General features: G+C 57.0%; 5 protein-coding genes across 11 annotated transcripts in view; 3 read left to right on the top strand and 2 right to left on the bottom strand.

Moving 5' to 3' along the window:
• GFOD2 (Gfo/Idh/MocA-like oxidoreductase domain containing 2) overlaps positions 1–2,384 on the top strand; it is a 44,216-nt gene extending 41,832 nt beyond the window's left edge. For all 3 annotated transcript variants that reach the window (XM_025889024.2, XM_025889027.2, XM_025889025.2), the window contains one exon: positions 845–2,384. In XM_025889024.2, coding sequence (XP_025744809.1) covers positions 845–1,743 — 899 coding nt within the window. In that variant the 3' untranslated portion in view covers positions 1,744–2,384. The remainder of the gene's footprint in view (positions 1–844) is intronic.
• A 118-nt stretch (positions 2,385–2,502) lies between these two features.
• On the top strand, positions 2,503–12,496 carry ENKD1 (enkurin domain containing 1). The gene is made up of 8 exons (XM_073880120.1): positions 2,503–2,681; positions 8,712–8,811; positions 8,935–9,129; positions 9,674–9,846; positions 11,298–11,423; positions 11,525–11,688; positions 11,789–11,925; positions 12,025–12,496. The coding sequence occupies exons 1-8, from the start codon at positions 2,649–2,651 to the stop codon at positions 12,183–12,185; spliced, it is 1,089 nt and encodes a 362-aa protein (XP_073736221.1). The 5' UTR covers positions 2,503–2,648; the 3' UTR covers positions 12,186–12,496.
• CUNH16orf86 (chromosome unknown C16orf86 homolog) lies at positions 6,447–8,470 on the bottom strand. Of its 2 annotated transcripts, none has more exons than XM_073880122.1 (4): positions 8,122–8,470; positions 7,678–7,907; positions 7,094–7,311; positions 6,447–6,989 (listed from the first exon to the last, which is right to left on the bottom strand). In XM_073880122.1, the coding sequence occupies exons 1-4, from the start codon at positions 8,224–8,226 to the stop codon at positions 6,580–6,582; spliced, it is 963 nt and encodes a 320-aa protein (XP_073736223.1). In that variant the 5' UTR covers positions 8,227–8,470; the 3' UTR covers positions 6,447–6,579. The 2 variants fall into 2 exon arrangements, with proteins under 2 accessions (XP_073736223.1, XP_073736222.1); XM_073880121.1 differs by having other exon boundaries at positions 6,447–7,016.
• Positions 12,497–12,589: 93 nt separating the features above from the next.
• Positions 12,590–14,865, bottom strand: PARD6A (par-6 family cell polarity regulator alpha). Of its 3 annotated transcripts, none has more exons than XM_025888981.2 (3): positions 14,326–14,865; positions 13,713–13,935; positions 12,590–13,473 (listed from the first exon to the last, which is right to left on the bottom strand). In XM_025888981.2, the coding sequence occupies exons 1-3, from the start codon at positions 14,374–14,376 to the stop codon at positions 12,719–12,721; spliced, it is 1,029 nt and encodes a 342-aa protein (XP_025744766.1). In that variant the 5' UTR covers positions 14,377–14,865; the 3' UTR covers positions 12,590–12,718. The 3 variants fall into 3 exon arrangements, with proteins under 3 accessions (XP_025744766.1, XP_025744765.1, XP_025744764.1); XM_025888980.2 differs by having other exon boundaries at positions 12,590–13,470; positions 14,314–14,865; XM_025888979.2 differs by having other exon boundaries at positions 14,314–14,865.
• Positions 14,866–15,010: 145 nt separating this feature from the next.
• Positions 15,011–17,807, top strand: ACD (ACD shelterin complex subunit and telomerase recruitment factor). Of its 2 annotated transcripts, none has more exons than XM_025888985.2 (12): positions 15,011–15,282; positions 15,364–15,500; positions 15,640–15,733; positions 15,819–15,895; positions 16,033–16,077; positions 16,189–16,223; positions 16,296–16,522; positions 16,601–16,697; positions 16,779–16,859; positions 17,030–17,403; positions 17,530–17,621; positions 17,702–17,807. In XM_025888985.2, exons 1-12 carry the CDS (start codon positions 15,058–15,060, stop codon positions 17,778–17,780), a joined length of 1,563 nt encoding a protein of 520 aa, XP_025744770.2. In that variant the 5' UTR covers positions 15,011–15,057; the 3' UTR covers positions 17,781–17,807. The 2 variants fall into 2 exon arrangements, with proteins under 2 accessions (XP_025744770.2, XP_025744772.2); XM_025888987.2 differs by having other exon boundaries at positions 15,016–15,282; positions 16,371–16,522.
• The last annotated feature ends 2 nt before the right edge of the window (positions 17,808–17,809 follow it).

Consider the following 17,809-nt stretch of genomic DNA (forward strand, 5'->3'; position numbering starts at 1 on the left):
ATCTTAGAGCCCTTTCTGCAGTTACAACTGAGAGTACAAAGCCCATCCCCTAGAACACAGATTAGATACTTTTGCCCTGAGCTGATGATCTAATAAATGTATAAAAGTACATAGGCATGTCCATCTCTCCAGCCCACGTGTATTAGGCAGTGTTCTCCAGAGAAATAGAACCAGTGAAGGTATATATAGAGAGGGAGAAGTTTATTTTAAGGAATCAGCTCATGTGATTGTTGGAGCTGACAGATCTGAAATCTGCAGGGCAGGACAACAGGTTGGAAATCCCGGCAAGAGTTGGTGTTGCAAACTTGAGTCTGGAGGCAGAATTCCTTCCTCTCCATGGAACCTCAGTCTTTCCCCACCCCGATCCCCAAACCTTCAACTGATTAGATGAGGCCCACCCAGATTGTGGAGGGTGATCTGATGTACTCAAAATCTACTGGTTTAAATGTTAATCACATCTAAAAAAAATACCTTCTCAGCAGTGTCCAGACTGGTTTTTGATGGACACCACAGCCTAGCCGGGTTGGCACATAAAATTACCCATGATACCTCCTCTGTTCACTTCCCATTCCTGGTTTGCACTTTCTGCCTCTACTCCTTTCATTTTCCCTTAAGAACTTTCATTTTCCCGTAAGAATTTACTCATCTTTCTCCAGCCTATAACTTGTTCTCCAGTCCCAGTCACAGCGTACCAATTTTATCTAAGCCATTGCCTTTCCTCTTGCCCCAGGCCACCATCTGATAATAGGAGGCTTTTCAGAGTTCATGTGCCTTCAAGAAAAGATTTTCCCCCAGTGTAAAATCTCCTGGAACTTTGAGATTTTCTGGTGTGTTTTGTTCTTAGGTATTGGGAAGAATGTGGTTTGCGAGAAGGCAGCAACCTCAGTGGATGCCTTCCGGATGGTGACTGCCTCACGCTACTACCCGCAGCTGATGAGCCTGGTGGGGAACGTGCTGCGCTTCCTGCCTGCCTTTGTGCGCATGAAGCAGCTGATAGCAGAGCACTACGTGGGCGCGGTAATGATCTGCGATGCCCGCATCTACTCAGGCAGCCTGCTCAGCCCCAACTATGGCTGGATCTGTGACGAGCTCATGGGCGGTGGGGGCCTGCACACCATGGGCACCTACATTGTGGACCTGCTGACCCACCTGACCGGCCGGAGAGCTGAGAAGGTGCATGGGCTGCTCAAGACCTTTGTGAGGCAGAACGCGGCCATCCGTGGCATCCGGCATGTCACCAGTGATGACTTCTGCTTCTTCCAGATGCTCATGGGTGGCGGGGTGTGCAGCACGGTAACACTTAACTTCAACATGCCGGGCGCCTTTGTGCATGAGGTCATGGTGGTGGGCTCTGCAGGACGCCTTGTTGCCCGAGGAGCGGACCTATACGGGCAGAAGAACTCTGCCACGCAAGAGGAGCTGCTCCTGAGGGACTCGCTGGCCGTGGGGGCAGGGCTGCCCGAGCAGCGGCCCCAGGACGTCCCGCTGCTCTACCTGAAGGGCATGGTCTACATGGTGCAGGCCCTGCGCCAGTCTTTCCAGGGGCAGGGGGACCGCCGCACATGGGACCACACCCCTGTCTCGATGGCCGCCTCGTTTGAGGATGGGCTGTACATGCAGAGTGTGGTGGATGCCATCAAAAGATCGAGCAGATCCGGGGAGTGGGAGGCTGTGGAGGTGCTGACAGAAGAACCCGACGCCAACCAGAACCTCTGTGAGGCACTGCAACGGAATAACCTGTGAGCCTGCATATGGGCTCCCTGCCATGGGGCCGAGGGGCCGGGGAGGGACCAGAAGCTGGCACAGGAGGGCTTGGCCATAGTGTCTTTCATCTTGGGCAGGGTCCAGGTGACGCCCAAGGTGGCCCTGGGAAAACGCCCCCTCCAATGCTCATTTGCTCCTCAGACTTGCAGGGTGGTGATATAGCTGAGGGCTAGCACAGTGTGCCTGGGGTGGGGCTGCCCCCTGGTCTCTGCATAGTCACACTGGTGAGCAGAGCCAGCCAGAGCTTGACTTGGAGGCTGCTTTTGCCTATTTGTGGTCCTAACTAGGTGAGGAAGCGTAGCAAGGACCCAGCTTGGCTGATTCCTCAGCCTGAGGAAAAATGACAAGAAGCCTCGTTTTCATGCCCTTCCTGGGCTAGGGCATCTCAGGAATGGTGAGGGTGTCGAGTCATCCCTCAGGGATCCACACCTGCCCTCCTTCCCATATGACCAGGCCCTTCCAGCCTCTAGGCTGTCCCTTCCCTGGCAGGGAGGAGGGGTTCTTCATTAGGTAAACTCTCAGGGGCTGTTGACCTGGGGAAAAGGGCCCCCGACTTGGCGGAGAGGAGATAGGGTTCTGGAATATCTGATAAGTGTTAATAAATAAATCAGAAAGTCTGACACTATGTCACAGTTGCTGGTTGTTTGTTTGGTAGGTTGGGTTTCTTTAATAATGAAAGGCTTGTTTATTGTTGTAGATTGTTTATATTTTTCTCTTTCCTTGTGGCTCCGCAGCAGCTCTGGCCTGCTTTGGATCCATCACGGTCTAGTGGGCTTATCCCCTTGCGACTGAATCCCAGGAGCTGTCCAAGAAAAAGTCTTTTCTCAGACAACAGGACTCAAGACTTCCTGATTTGTGCCTGTCATGCCTGCTGTCTCAGGGAGATGGGGAGAGCTTGGGACCTTCCTGGGCCGGAGGTCAGGAAAAGTTCTGTTCTTGCAACCATGGATTTGGCTCTGGGGAGCCCTGGGAGAGGGGAAGTGAGGAGTGGTCTCAGGGAACCTGGATGGAATGAACTAGAGGAAGGCTCCACGTGTTGCCCCATGGAGTGGGTGCAGCCCAGCACTGCCTGGCCCAGACAGCTGGTCACCAGCCTTGCTTTTATTCACTGTTCTATGCTGGGACTGCCTTTTGACCATGTCAGAAGTGAGGTGGGTGGGGGAAAAGGACACACACCCCTTTGTTCCTCTGCCAGCCTTCCCAGATTAGGCCTGGACCCAACTCTTCCCTTCTCTGAACTTCCCTCTCTCTTCCTTGCCCTGGGCTCCTTGCCAGAGAAAGAAAGGCTCAGGGAAGTCTCCCTCTTCCTCTTGGCACCCTTTCTAGAAGTCACCAAGTCAATTTTCCTGTGTGTTGCCCTGGTTGAAACCTTGTCCTTGTGAGAAAATAGCAGCGGCTAGTGTTGGGGAATGTGCTTCTTGCATGCTGCCCCACCCCGGTAATACACTTCATGCATGTTATTTCATTTAATATCCAAACCACTCTATGGGGTACCAATATTAATATTCTCATTCAGATCAGAAAAGTGACGTAGAGGGGGGCAAAGTTACTTGCCTCCTGTAAGTTAAAAGTGATGGAGCCAGGGAGGAGCCTGCAGGGTCATCCAACTACAGAGCCTGACTCTGAACTACTCTTTCCCCAGCACTTGCAGATCTCAGAGACTGAGTGCCCAGGCACTGCCCCTCCCCACTCAGGCCCCCATCCAGGTTACTGCTTCTCTCTGCAGCAGGAATCTCAGCAAGACCTCAGCTAGGAGGTGGACTGCAGAGAGAACCTGCAAGGCAGGATGCTGGTAGAGTTTAGAAAGAGGCTGCTTGGGGTGCCTTGGTGGCTCAGTCAGTTGAGCATCAGATATTTGATCTCAGCTTAAGTCTTGATTTTGGGAGTTGTGAGTTCTAGGCCCCGCATGCTGGGTGAGGAGCCTACTTAAAAAAAAAAAAAGAAGAAGAAGAAGGAAGAAAAGAAAGAAAGAGGCTGCTCTCTTCCTCCTGGGATGATCAGATCAGCTCCAGGTCAGTCCCTCTGTGTTATGAGGATGATGGGATCCTTCCAAAATTGGGGGATTTACTAAGAAAGCCCAAGTGTCCATCGTACATGACTCAGGTGCTCCTACTTAAGAAAGAGCCAGGTTACTGACCCACAATGGCACTTACGAAGTTTCATGGGGCTCTACAGCAAACCCCTTGTTTACAAAGACAGGTTCCCAGAAGTCCTCGGGCAGGTGGCAGTGGGCTTGGTACAGAGCTACTTTTGTGAGGACCCTGGGTTCCTGTTGGTACTCCCCAGAGCCTACCTCCATGGCCATCCCTCAGACATCTTTACCATCATATATTTCTTGGGTTGGTCCCAGGGAGGAGATGCACCTTGAAGTAGCCCAGATGCCTGTGGCCAAGGAAGCCAGCAGGGTTCTGGTCCTCTGGTGACTGTGCCTGCATGAGGTTCCAGGCTTGTCCTGCAGCGCCCCCTCCTGGAGGGAGGCAGCATCACCTCCCACGACCAGTTCCCTAAATCTCAGGATCTTCCTTGCGTCAGAGTAGATTAAATTTTTCCAAGCCACTGAAAAGAACTTCCAAAATACCTATTCCTGATTTCTCAACCCCCAGCCAAATGTAGGCCTCATACTCACCCAGGCAATCAGCAATCAGCCCAGCAGTCTCCTTACCTCCCTGTCCCCAGTCTCCATTCCTCCTTTTGCCCTTCCTACTCTTGCCCAAGTGACCTCTCCAGAATGCCAGGCCAAGATCCCCGCTTGCCTACACCCCTTCTCATTGCTCCCAGAACCGCCCACCCTGCTGTCCTGGTGGCCATGCCTCCGCTTCAGCCATGCTAAATGACCCTCCTGCATGGGGCTGACATCTTTCACATAAGCAAGGCTTTTCCCTGGCATATCCTCTGCTTGGAAGGCCACCCAACTCTCCAGGAGTCAGTTGGAGGGGTGCCTCTTCCCTGCTTCCCTGGGCAAAATGGCAGGTCTTCCCCCTCACCGAGGTCCCGCAGCCTTGGTCCTCTGCTCTTCAGTGGAACCTGTCTCCTTGCATTACACTCAGCATTTCCCCTGTAGAGTGAGCTTTAATTTATTTATTTACTTATTTATTTATTACGATTTTATTTGAGAGAGAACATGAGCTGAGGGAGAGGCAGACTCCCTGCTAGCAGGGAGCCCGATGCGGGGCTCAATCCCAGGACCCTGGAATCATAACCTGAGCCGAAGGCAGACACTTAACCAACTGAGCCACCGAGGCGCCCCTAGATTGAGCCTTTAGGAACAATAGTAGTGACTTGTTCCTTTCTGTGGCTACTCTCACCCACCCTGCTTAGATAAACCTGTCAGGAAATAGATAGACCTGCAAATGTAGATCAGTACTTTCTTTGGTGATTATTGAGTATTTCCTACGTCACCTGTTGGAAGAGAGGAACAGAGCTTCCTTGTCAGTGCTGGCCTGGCTCACACCTCCAGCCCAGGAGACCATACAGAAAGCAGATGCTTGGCCTTCTTGGGTCAGGCCTTAGCCAGAGTCCTCAGGTCCAGATCTGCAGGGTTCAGGAAAGGGCAGTGTCTCTCTGGTGCCCACGGTGTGATTTCATATGAAGCCATTCCCCCCTCAAGGCCTCTGCTTCCTCAGCCATAAAGTGAGGCAGTCGAGCTCAGTTAGTTTTTTTTTTTTTTAGGATTTTATTTATTTGAGAGAGAGCAGAACGAGAAAGCAGGAGTGGGGTGAGGGGAAGAGGGAGAGGGAGGAGACTCCCCGCTGAGCAGGGAGCCCAGGGCAGGGGCGTGAACCGTGGGATCTGAGAGGCTCTCAGCCTAGAGGGTACATGAAACCAGCCTTGATACTGATTAGCTTGTAGGAGCAAAGAAGGAGCAAAGAACAGGATGGGACCTGGGGTGACACCCAGGATTTTGGCTTGAACCATTGTGTTGATGGGACACGGGAAGAAAAGCAGATTGGAGGGAGAAGTTACTCATTTAATTTGGAGATCCCTATGCTTCAGGTATATGAGGGACATGCAGGAGGACCAGGAGGCAGCAGGGTATGAGGGTTTCCAAAATGGCCAGCACTGGCTGCCTGTTAAGTAGCAGTTATCCAGTGACTTGGCTGCAAGGCTCCAGGGAGAACATTCACACCCACCACCACACCCTGGCTGCCAGGAAAAAGGCACCAATGCCTCTATTAGCAGGGCCACCTTGGAGGCAAAGTCTGGTCCAGCTGTGGTCTCCTACAGTAAGTGGAAAGCATTCCAAAGACTCCACTCTTGGGGCAGGCAAATGAACTGACACACCTCAATGGGAGATCCTAAGAGTTGTACCCTCAAGTTCAGACCAAATGCAGGAGGCTTCCCTGGGAGACAGCAAAACCAAGCAGCTGCTTCCCGTGACCTGGCCATCCCTTTCCTTTCTCTGCCCCGAGTTTCTCCTTATCACCTCCCTCTGCATCCACACTGTTATCCTGTCTGACCTTCAGGTTCACCTGAGGAGCCTTTAAATGCACAAAACTAGGCCCCACCCCTGCAGATTCTGATTTGGTTAGGTCTGGGGTCGTGCCCAAGAACCTGTACTTTTGTCAAGTTCTTGGGTGATCCAGATGACCAGTCAGGCTTCAAACCCTGCACCCACCTTCCCAGCCTCTCTTCAGCCATCTTATTTGCAAAATCACCAAGTCTGAGAAAAGGAAAAATGTTTATTTTCAGCAAGTCCAAGGTCCCAAGTAGGGAGAGGGGCCAAATTTTCCCTTGCGCCCCAGGGCCTAGGCTGCTGCTCTGGTTCAGACTTGGGAGAAGGGGAGCCACGAGTGGGGCGGGGGGGGAGCAGGAAAGTCACTTGTACTGAGGAGAGAGCGGAGGTACAAGTGGGGCCGCGCAAACACTCAGCATCTTGTCGATGTCCACCTGGGTTGACTTATCCACCTCAGCCTTGAGGCGGCTGCTGCCCCCCAGCCTGGGCAAACACCCAGGCTCCTCTCCCACCTCCTCTCCCAGGGGAACCAGAGCATGGGTGGAGGACACAGATGTACTGGGGCAAGGCAGGGTGAGGCCCGAGGCCAGCTCACCTGCCACGGGCAGCAAGGCCTGCAGTTGCTCCACACCGGCTTCCTCGGGGACCAGGGCCAGCTCCAACTCAGGCTCCATCTCTGCCTCAGCTTCCCTGTCCCCCTCCCCTGCCTGATTCAGCTCAGGATTGCAGTAGTTGATGTACTGGTACAGGGGCCGCAGGCGCTGGGACTTCCCTGCAAAGACCCGGGGCAGGGCAGGGGCTAGAACACCCACACTGTGCCATGTCAGGGTTCCATCAGGCAGGAGGAAAAGGGAAGGCCCAGGGGCTGTCACTCACTCTCCAGCCCCAAGGTCTCTGAAGGGGCAGACACCGTGCTGGCCAGAGCTGGGAGCACTGGAGCCCCCAGACTCTTGCGCTTCTTGGCTTTTTTGTGCTGTTTGGCAGATGGTAAGGGCTCACTCTGGCTACTCTCTGACTCCTCCTTCTGCAGTGGCAGCCCCTGTGGTATCTCTGCTTCAGCCCTAGGATGGGCTTGGTGGCTAGGCCCTGGGAGGCTGGGGGACAGGAGGCCTAAGGAGCCAGCCTCCAGCTTTGGCTCCTGTTCCCTGACCATAGGGAATAGCTCTGCCTCTCCACCACCTGGGGCCCAGATTCTCATCCCCTTCCTGGTCAGTGAGATTCTGGGCTGGACGGCGGACTAGAGCTCATGTGAGCTCAGTACCCTACAAGGCCTTGAGACTCCTCCTCTGGATGCCCAACATCCCCCCCCCCCACCACCACCAATGCCAGGGCTCTTCAGGAACAGAGGGAGTGAGGAGTGATGGTGGTGGCAGCGGGCAAGGATGCACTCTGTAGGAGTGTGAGCCCAGCCAACCCCCTCCGCCAGCCCTGCAGTTCCTTCCCTCTGAAAGCTCCCTCACTTGACAGGCTTCCTCTTCGGACCATGACTGGTCCTCACAATGGAGGCCGTAGGCCTAGGGCCTCTCTCCTCTAGTGAATCCACCTCTAGCTTGAGCCTCTCTTCCTCCAGCTTGAGTTGTTCCTCCTGGAGCCCTGGTTCTGAGACTGGTCCTGTTGGGCACTTGTCCTCACCCAGGCTCCGGCAGGCCTCATAGGCTGGTGCCAGGCACGGGTCTGCCATCACCGGCCACTAGAGGTGACACATAGGTAACTGGTCACCAGGCAAAAGATACAGGGGATCAGTCATGAGACACCTGACAAACACCAAATGCAGATGAGGGGCACCAGTCCGTGCCCCTCCCTGCCGTGGAGCTTGTCCTGGCAGTTAGGGGGGCGTCGCACAGAGTTTGGCCTCCTAGAGTGCCCCGGACAAGTGTTTGAAGACTACACAGCCTGACGGTCACCTCAGAGTTATGAGCGTGGCCACCGGACGACTCCGCGAGCTGTGCCGGCCCCGCGGCGGTCCTCTCCTGGGCCCCTGGCCGTCTCTCAGCCCTGGCTGAGGCCATTGCTGCATGGGGTCAGCGCCTCCTCGGAGGTTGCTTGCGGGGAGGAGGGCGAGGGGCCGGACTTGCGGACCTGGCGCTGACACCAAAGACCCGCCGGCGAGGGCAGGCGGGTGGGAAGGGAACCTGACGGTGGCTCCGCTCCCCCAACCCCTCAGCTGGAACTACAAGCCCCAGAAGGCTTTGCGCCAGGGGGCCTTGGCCCCTGACCTCGGGGACGGAAACTACTGTTGCCTGGCAACAGCAAGCCCGTGGGGTTGCAGCAGCTGGCGGCAAAACTGCTCCGGTGAGCTCCTTGCCCGAGTGTTGTGAGGAAGGGGTCGCGAACTGGGCAGGAAAGTGGGTTAAGAGCGGAGGCAGCGAGCGCTGGAGGGGTCGGGCTGCGCGGCGGGGACCGGGAATGGAGGGCGCCGCTGGGGTCAGGATCCGGGCCCAGGACCGGGGAGGAGGCACTGGGCTGAGGAAGGGGCCTCGGTGCACCGTTGCAGGGCAGCGACGGCGGCATGTGCGAGGGCCCATCCCGCATCTCGGGGCCCATCCCTCCAGACCCTACGCTCTGCCCTGACTACTACCGGCGGCCGGCCTCGGGTGAGTTGGAGGGGTGCGGCGCTGCAGGGCGAGGCCCGAGCGAGGCCCGAGCGAGGCCCGAGCGAGGTTCTGGCTTCGCTCCACCACTGCGCTCCGCACTGAGCTCCCCGTCTGGCTTGTCAGCCCAAGGACGCCTTGAGGGAAACGCGCTGAAGCTGGACCTGCTGACTTCGGACCTAGATTTGGACCCCACCCCTCCGCGCGGCCCCCGCGTAGGTCCCGGAGCCAGAGAGATCCTGGAGCGTGGCCGGCGTGGCGTCGGGGGAGTGCTGCTGCAACTCGGGGGCATCTCCCTAGGCCCTGGGGCCTCTCCCAAGAGTAAGTTCAGACAGAAGGGGCAATGAGGCCAGTATGAGGTCAAACGCTGCTTCTCCAAAACGCATTGCTTCTCCTTCCCAGATCTGGGTTCAGGCTTTGCCTCCCTGAGTGTCATTTTCCCCAACTATAGAAGGAGGGGAAAATGCCTTACTTCCTCATGGGAGAGGACTGAATGAAGTTGTTCCCAGGAACCCTAGTTCAGCTTAATGAATTCATGCATCAGCGAAACATTGTGTGATGAGTGCCTACGGCGTGCCCGCCTTGTAGGTGCTAGAAAAACGATAAACAAGTGAAGAGATGGATATAATATACAAGATGATTATTGGTGTACTTCACAGTAAAAATGTAAGAAAATAATCAAGGACAGAAGAAGATAATTACTATGTCAGGAAGGGAATGTAGTGATGTGTATACTGTCTTAGATGGAGAGGTCAGGGAGATCTTTCCGCAGGAGGGAGGGTGTGGGCCCTGTGTGTGAACTCCAAGTGGGAGTTGGATCTCCTGGGCTCTATGTAGGGTAGAGTCTGGCAACATCTTTTTCCAGGGAAGGACCCTAAAGACCATGAGAAGGAGAACCTGAAGCGGATCAGGGAGATCCAGAGGCGCTTCCGTGAGCAGGAGCGCAGCCGGGAGCAGAGCCAGCCCAGGCCCCTGAAGGCTCTGTGGCGATCGCCCAAATATGACAAAGTAGAGTCCCGGGTCAAGGCCCAGCTGCAGGTACCTACCTTGGAGAGCCAGAAGCATTGTTCATCTTGTGGACTGATAGGCAGTTATACTCAGATCTGAGTTATGGGGAAGGATGAAAATCACAGGGGACTAGGGTAACAGGGGCTAAGAAATAGCTGATTTGCTGCAGAGTCAGGCTGGGGGTTTCCTCAGAAGTGGCAATGGCTGGGTGATCCTGAGGGGCAAGCAGGAATTAGGCAAGGGGAGAATGGAAGAGAATATTCTACTGCGATGGAACCTCACAGAAGTCCTAAGACTAGAAGGAGTGTGTGCAGTGGGATGTTGTGTACAGGGGAGAAGAGCATGAGGCTAGGCTAAGAAGTCAGCTGGACCCACATCATAAAGGATCACATAATCCACTTTTCAACCTACCTTCCTTCCTTCCTTTCTTTCTTTTCTTTCTTTCTTTCTTTATTTCTTTGTGTCTGAGTATGAGAGAGAGACCATGAGCGGGGTGGGTGGGGCCGGGGGCAATAGGCAGAGGAGAAGCAGGCTTCCCGCCAAGCAGGGAGCCCGATGAGGGGCTCGATCCCAGGACCCTGGGATCATGACCTGAGCTGAAGGCAGATGCTTAACGACTGAGTCACCCAGGTGCCCCTCAACCTTTATTTCTACGGGCAGTGAGAAGGGCAGGGGTACTGTGGTGGGATTCTTCAGTAGATAGTAGTACCATATCACTATCCAGAGTCCTCAGAAGGAGGAGCAGGATTGAGAGAAAAGACAATAAGGTCATATGCAAATTTGTTGAAACTGAAGCATTTGTGGGACTCCCAGGGGGTTGGGAGTATGTCCAGGAAACAGATGGAGAGTCAGGCCTGGATCTGAAGAGTGAGACCCAGGAGTTATTGAGGATTAGGCTGATGACAGTGAGACCAGGGAAGTGACCCTGGATTTGAGGGCTTGGAGGCCAGTTATGAGTGACCTTGGTGGGGACAGAGACAGGAAGCTTGGTCAGGAAGGAGAGAAAAAGGGAATGGTAGCCAGAGCTAGGACTGGTTTGTTGTTTTCCTAAAAATGTGAGGAGGGGTGGTTTGTTGTTTTCCTAAAGATGTGAGAGACCCATGTATTTTTTTTTAAAGATTTTATTTATTTATTTCACAGAGAGAGAGACAGCGAGAGAGGGAACACAAGCAGGGGGAGTGGGAAAGGGAGAAACAGGCTTCCCGCCGAGCAGGGAGCCCGATGCGGGGCTCGATCCCAGGACCCTGGGATCATGACCTGAGCCGAAGGCAGTCGCTCAACCAACTGAGCCATCCAGGCGCCCCAAGACCCACATATTTAAATGCTCATGGATAGAAGTGTTCTTTCAAGAGAGAAGAGGCCCATAGGGCTGGAGATAGAGAAGTATCCTTACAGGCATAAGGAACAGAAGCTCACTCTATGGCTGGCTTAAGACCCTGGCTTCAGCTTGACTGATTCCTCTGCTGTGCCCTGCCCTCCAGGAGCCCAGCCCTGCCTCTAGAACAGAGCCTGCCCACTTCCTGCGGGCACACTCCCGCTGCGGCCCTGGGCTCCCGCCACCCCGTGTCCCCAGCCCTCAGCTAACCCCACCAGGCCCCAGTGCTAAGGTGAGAGGATGGGTGGGGGCTGGGGTGGGGGCAGAGATCTTGAGGGGTTCAGGAGCACATCACGGTGCTGTCTACCCCATCGTGCTTGCCGTGTCCTGCAGGGGCCAGGCCTGGGTGTGGACTTCATTAGCCACAATGCCCGCACTGCCAAGAGGGCCCCTCGGAGGCACTCCCGCTCACTGCAGGTCCTGGCTCGAGTACTGGAGCAGCAGCGGCAAGCCCAAGCGCACTATGATGCCACGCAGAAGGGCCACGTGCCCCATTAGTAGGTCCCACTGCCCAATACCTAGGGTGAAGGGTGCCTCTGGAGGGTGGGAGGCATCCTCTGCCCTAGGACCATCAACTCTGACCCTGTGCGTCTGCAGCTTATTGGAACGCAGGGATCTGTGGCGGCGGGAGGCTGAGGCCCGCCAGCAGAGCCAGCCGGACCCTGCCATGCCCCCTGGCCACACTCGCATGCCTGAGAACCAGAGGCTGGAGACACTGAGCAATCTGCTCCAGAGTGAGTTCGTGGGCAAGGGGTCGGAGGGGAGTGGATGGGGAACCCAGTGGGGACCATGCAAGCCCTGCCTGGCACTCACTGTTCCTGGGACCCTTGTAGGCCAGAGCCAGTTGCTACGTGAGCTGGTGCTGCTGCCTGCTGGGGCAGATTCACTCAAGGCGCAGGGCCACCGTGCTGAGCTGGACCGGAAGCTGGTGCAGGTAGAGGAAGCCATCAGGATCTTTTCCCGCCCCAAGGTCTTTGTGAAGATGGATGCCTGAGTGCTTTTATTGGGGGTAGTTATGGGGGTCCTCACTGAGAATCGCCACGCAGTTGCAAAGGGCAGGATGAGGCCCCATCCTAGAATGGAGTCTGAAGACAGGAGTCTTCAGACTCCTGGGGGTGGGCAGTTTCCCCAGAGCACTCTTCCCAGCCACTGGTGGCTGTAGAAGGGCAGCCCAGCCTCTTAACCCTTTGTTAAAATTAAACCTTTTGTACACAGTGAGGTTTGTTTCCATAAGAGCTTTTTCTTACCCTAGAAATGCCAAGTCTGGTGTCCTTCCTGCTGCTTGACTGCAGGAAGGTCTCTCTGTTGTCCTTACCACTCCTGCCTTGTGTCCAGGGCAGAAGGCAAAATTGTGAGACCAGGGAGGACGTTAATGCTGGGACACAGAAAGACCATGACTGCATTTGTAGAAAACCTTTAATGTTCCCCAGACTGAGAGGGCCCTGTGAGCAAGCTTAAAACCCCCACTGAGGAAGTCCCTGCCATTGCCCAGCAGCCTGGAGTGGCAAGGGGCTGCGTCCTTGCCTGTCAGAGGCTAAAGCCACTACCATCTCCTCGCATGCTACTCCCCCATCCGGAGCTGGCCCGCTCCTGATCATCCAGGGAGGGCAGAGAGCTTCGGGTACCAGGAAGTAGACGGCCCTGGCGCAGGTCCCAGCATGGAGGCCCCTTAGACAGCCCATTGGAACAGGGAGGCTGGCGGTTCTCAATGACCAGATCACTGCTGTCATCGTCGCTATCAGCCTCAGTGGGCCCAGGCCCAGCAGAGGGAGGCCCTGACAGACGCCCAGATGCCCCACGCACCACATTATTGCGCTGATTGGCTGGCTTGACAGTGACAATGAGGTTGTGGCTGTTGGCGACCATCATGTCCGTCACTTGGTCCAAGGTCTTCCCAGCCACCTCAATACCATTGACCTCGAGGATCTCGTCACTGACTGCCAGCAGCCCTGTACTCTCAGCCAGGCCCCCTCGTACCAGGCGGGAGATGAAGATGCCTGGAACCCGCTCCAGGCCCTGGGGAGCTACACGTACACTCATGCCATCTCGGATGTAGAAGCCCAGCGGGCGGTCGGAGCCGTGCTTGTGCAGGCGCACCCGTCGGTGGGTCTCAGGCAGTAGGTCCACATCTATGACTGAAGAAACCTGGCGGAAATCTTGGGGCAGGCTGATTAGCAGGGGTGGCCGGGTGCGCAGGGGTGCCACTGGCCGAAGTAGAAGCCCTTTCTTGCGCCGCTGCAGAGAGTTGGAGGCAAAGGCCAGGCCACTGGAGTCAGCTTCTGCTGCAGGAGAAGGGGGGGTGCTGAGATCAGAGACCCTGCTCTCCCACGTCGGCCCTTTTCCCTCAGGCCCAGGCCTGGGGAAGGGGGCATTGTAGCTATTTCCTACCACTTGGAGGTCAGGCCAAGGGCAGGGACTGCAGACGGTGAAGCCTGGACGCCCTGGGCATGGACTAACCCTTGTAGACCTGCCCTGCCGTCCTACCCCACAGAGGCTGCCCACTGTACCCCATCCTCCTCACCCCGCTTCTGTACTAGCAGGCGCAGCGGTGGGGGCCCGCTGGCCAGGGCCCGGTGCAGGCTGTCGTCGTTGGTGAGGGGCAGTAGGTCGCCGTGAGCATCTGTATAGCCAAGTAGCACGTCCAGGCCCGGGATCTGGTGCACTGCACGCAGCAACCGCGAAAACTCTTGGAAGCCACTCACCGAAGCGCGGGGCAGCGCGAAGCGTCGGAACTCAGCATCAAACTGGAGGCAGGGGGTGGGTGAGAGGAGGGGTCAGGACAGAGCCCGTGCCCTTTCCCACCACAGGTCCGAGGGTGTTAGAGGTCGGAAAAGGCTGTCACTACGGCTGCAGCCTTGCGCCCAGGCCTCAGCTCCAGTACAAGGGACGCTGTCCAAGGTCTTCTCCCCTCCCTCCAGGTACCAAGGCCACAGAGGGACTCTAGAGGCCGGCAGTGGAAGGAGGATGGATGGAGGAAAGCGAGAGGAAAGGCCGGAGAATGGGACATGAATGATGGAGGCGAGAAAAAAGGTGGTGGGGACTAAGAAGCTAGGAGAGGAGAGAATAAGGGAATTGGAAGCGCCTAGGGCCGAGGCCGGAGCCGGGGCCAGAGGGGCCCTTACTTTGCTCTTCACCTCGACGATGTTGTCGGGACTGCGCGCCGGGGTCCTCTGCGGCCTGGCCATGGTGGGGCCGGGCGGGCCGGGGACGGTGCCCAGGCGGCCCGCCGAGGCGCAGGTGCACAGCCCCGGCAGGCCGGCTCGTGCCGCCCCGCCCCTGACGGTAGCACTCGCCCCGCCCTCCCATCCGGACCATGACGTCAAGGGGGCAGCGACAGAGAGTGGAACGCGGAGTCCACGTTTCCTAGGAAACGGAGATGGGGCGGAGGCGTCTTCGTGTGCTCTTACGTCATTACGCTACGGCGCGCAAGTCTCTGGAGTCTGGGGGAGGGGTATGGCCAATCCAAAGGGATGTTAAGGGAAGTGACATTTATTGAGTGTTGTCTATGTACTATTATTTCCATTGACCTTACAACGTTACATGATTGCATGTTTTAGATGAGTAAACTGAGCCATAAGTATTTGCTGAGCTCCGCGGGTTCACACGTTGTTGAACTGGCTTTGAGCCAACTCGCTCGACCACTCCTGGCCGCAGCCTCAAGCCCCGGATCCCTCCCTCTCCATCCAAGCCAGCCCTTGGCCCCATCCTTCCCGGTGTCACGGGAGTCTTAGCGAACGGCCCAAACGCCGGGCCGCTGCTCGGAGACACCGGGGTAAAACCAAGCAGGTTGGTAAGCCATTCTACCCCACAAGACTCTGGCCGCAACTGCCCGAACAACACGGGCTCGTGCGCACGCGCGGGCACGCATGTGGGCGGGGCCTCGACCTTGGGTCCCGCCCAGCCTGGTGCGCTTCCTCTTCCGACGAGAGGCGGGGCCCCGGCGTCCGCGGGAAACCCAGGCTGGTGGTTCTCTGCTCCCGGCCACTGCGGGAATGGCAGGCTTGGGGAGCTTGGTCCTGCGGCCTTGGATTCGAGAGCTGGTCCTGGGGTCAGATGCACTCTCAAGTCCGCAGGCGGGGCAGCTGCTCGAGGTGAGTCCCCCACAATTCTCAGGGCTCGGAACCAGGGCAGGGCCCGAGGGCGGTGGGACTGACGCCACTTGACGCCGTCAGGTGCTGCAGGAGGCCGAGGCCCCGGGCCCGTCCCGCGCCCCTGACCCGTCTGAAGTCGCGGCCGCGCTGCTTGTGTCTGACGGGACTCACAGTGTCCGGTGCCTAGTGACGCGGGAGGCCCTGAACGCCTCGGACTGGTGAGAGAGGCGGCGCGGGGCCTGGTGAAATCCGGGTCTAGCGGGAAGAACGCGAGGCTCGAGCCGGAGGTGCGCGGGCCGCAGGCGGGCGGGGCTGTGTTCGAGCGGGCTAAGGCCATGACGGTCGCGCTTGCGGCAGGGAGGAGAAGGAGTTCGGCTTCCGAGGGGCAGAAGGCCGGCTGCTGCTGCTGCAGGATTGTGGAGTCCGCGTCCGAGTCGCCGAAGGCAGCGCGGTGAGTAGTGAGGCTGGCTTGGGTGGGTTAATGAGCCTGACTCCGTGACAACTCCTAAAACCTGCCCCGGAACTCAATCCTTCAGCCCGCTGAGTTCTACCTCCAGGTGGACCGCTTCAGCCTGCTGCCCACGGAGCAGCCCCGGGAACGGGTGATTGGTTGGTAAGTGATGCCTCCCCCCACCAGCTGTTTCTCTCTACCCACGCCTGGCTGCCGTTAGTATAGGTCTTTTGGTTGGGAGGGCTCAGGTCCCTAGTAACAACATTGCCTACTACTCTGCTTTTTTTTTTTCCCCTCAGCAACCAGGACCCGGATGTTCAGAAAAAGCTCTTTGATTGTCTGGAGTGAGTATGGAATTGGGCTCTTCAGTCAAGTGTGGCTGTGTCAGGGAATGGCAAATGTGTGTAGACAGGCCTCGGGATTGTTCCTCAGGCTTGTCCTCTCTGTTTCTATAGGGAGCACCTTTCAGAGTCCATCTCCCCTGGTGCAGGTACTTATAGGGGTTGGCCAGTGACCCTAACTCCCGTAGAGTGACCTCCCAGTCATCACCTTGCTTCCTTAGTAAGCTCTTCTCCCTCCCCACCCTTCCCTTCCTTCTCTTTAAGTTTTGGCCCATCCTCTGGTCCCCTGCCCTCAGGCCTTTCACTGTCCCAACTTCTGGATGAGGTGCAGGAGGACCAGGAGCATCGGGGGGCGCTAGTGCACCTGGCTGAGAGCTGTTTGATGCTGGCAGGCCCTTGCACAGCACCCCCCCTCACCCGCTGGGCCTCCTCCCGCCTTAGGGCCACGGTCAGTCTGGGGCTTCCCTTGGGGAGTGTCAGGGTGAGGAGTTGGGCAAGGACTGTGCTGAGAGTTTATGCCCCACAGGGAGAAGCTGTGTACACTGTCCCCAGCTCATGGCTGCACATCTCTGAGAATGACCAGCGAGTTCTGAGTTCTCTGGGCCCAGGCCAGAGGACACAGGGTAAGGAGGACTGGAGAGGGGAAGAGGGAGTACCTGGGGGCCCAGTGCTCACAGTGCTAATAAGCTCCCCCTGATCCTCAGGCCCTGAGCTGCCCCCACCAGACCCAGCTTTGCAGGACCTGTCGCTGACCCTCCTGTCTCCTTCCTCACCTACTTCCTCAGGTAAGGTGGTGCTCAGGCCACAGGCATTCACTGCTGTCAGCCAGGTTCCCAGGCTGCTGCAAAGGTTGCACACCCAGGTGGGGGATGAACACAGTCCCTGTAGGCTTGCCTAAACTCACAGGCCACTGAGCTGAGAGGGCTGTGCCCACAGTCAGTCCCCTCCTTCCCAGGAACCCCAGCTTTATCCAGCCACATGTCCTCAGAGGAGAGCGGTGCCAGCATCAGCCTTCTGCCTGCCCTGTCCTTGGCTGCTTCAGATCCAGTGCAGAAGGGCAGCTCCCACACTGTACCAGGCATCTGTTCAGCCCCTGGCCCCCGGCCCCTCAGCTCCCCACACCCTAGTCATGTACCCAGTTCCCCACTCCTGAGCTGCACCCCAAGTCTGTCACCCCTGGGCCATGTACCCAGTCCACATCAGGCCGTTGTGACTAGGGCCCAGAAACCTAGCCTGGAGTTCAAGGAGCTAGGGTTGCCCCCCAAGAAATGGCAGCACTCTGCAAGGACAAAAACCAGCACAGGAGCCCTGGAGTCCAGCCCTGTTTGGGTGAGCATACATGGATAGAATGGGGGAGGACTTGGGTGGAGCTGGGAGTAGGGATGGGGAGGGGTAGCCTTGGATGGGGTTTAGGGGTCCTTACTGGTCCCTCTCCGGATACCGCATCACCTTTAGGATCCTCCAAAGAGGCATCGTGATGGTTCTGCCTTCCAATATGAGTACGAGCCACCCTGCACCTCCCTGTGTGCCCAGGTCCAAGCTGTCAGGTGAGTGCCTAGGGCTGCCCCTATGCTTTAAGTCATCAGTCCCCATCCTCATTGACCTACAGCCATGGTTTTCTTCCCAGGCTCCCTCCCCAGCTCGTGGCCTGGGCCTTGCACTTTCTGATGGAACCACAGCCGGATTCTGAGCTGACCCAGGTGTGAGGGAGCATGGGGGAGGATAGACAAACAGT

This window comes from Callorhinus ursinus, unplaced genomic scaffold (assembly GCF_003265705.2).
Source record: "Callorhinus ursinus isolate GAN/ISIS: 27379988/994484 unplaced genomic scaffold, GSC_fseal_2.0 scaffold37, whole genome shotgun sequence".
NCBI lineage: Eukaryota > Metazoa > Chordata > Mammalia > Carnivora > Otariidae > Callorhinus > Callorhinus ursinus.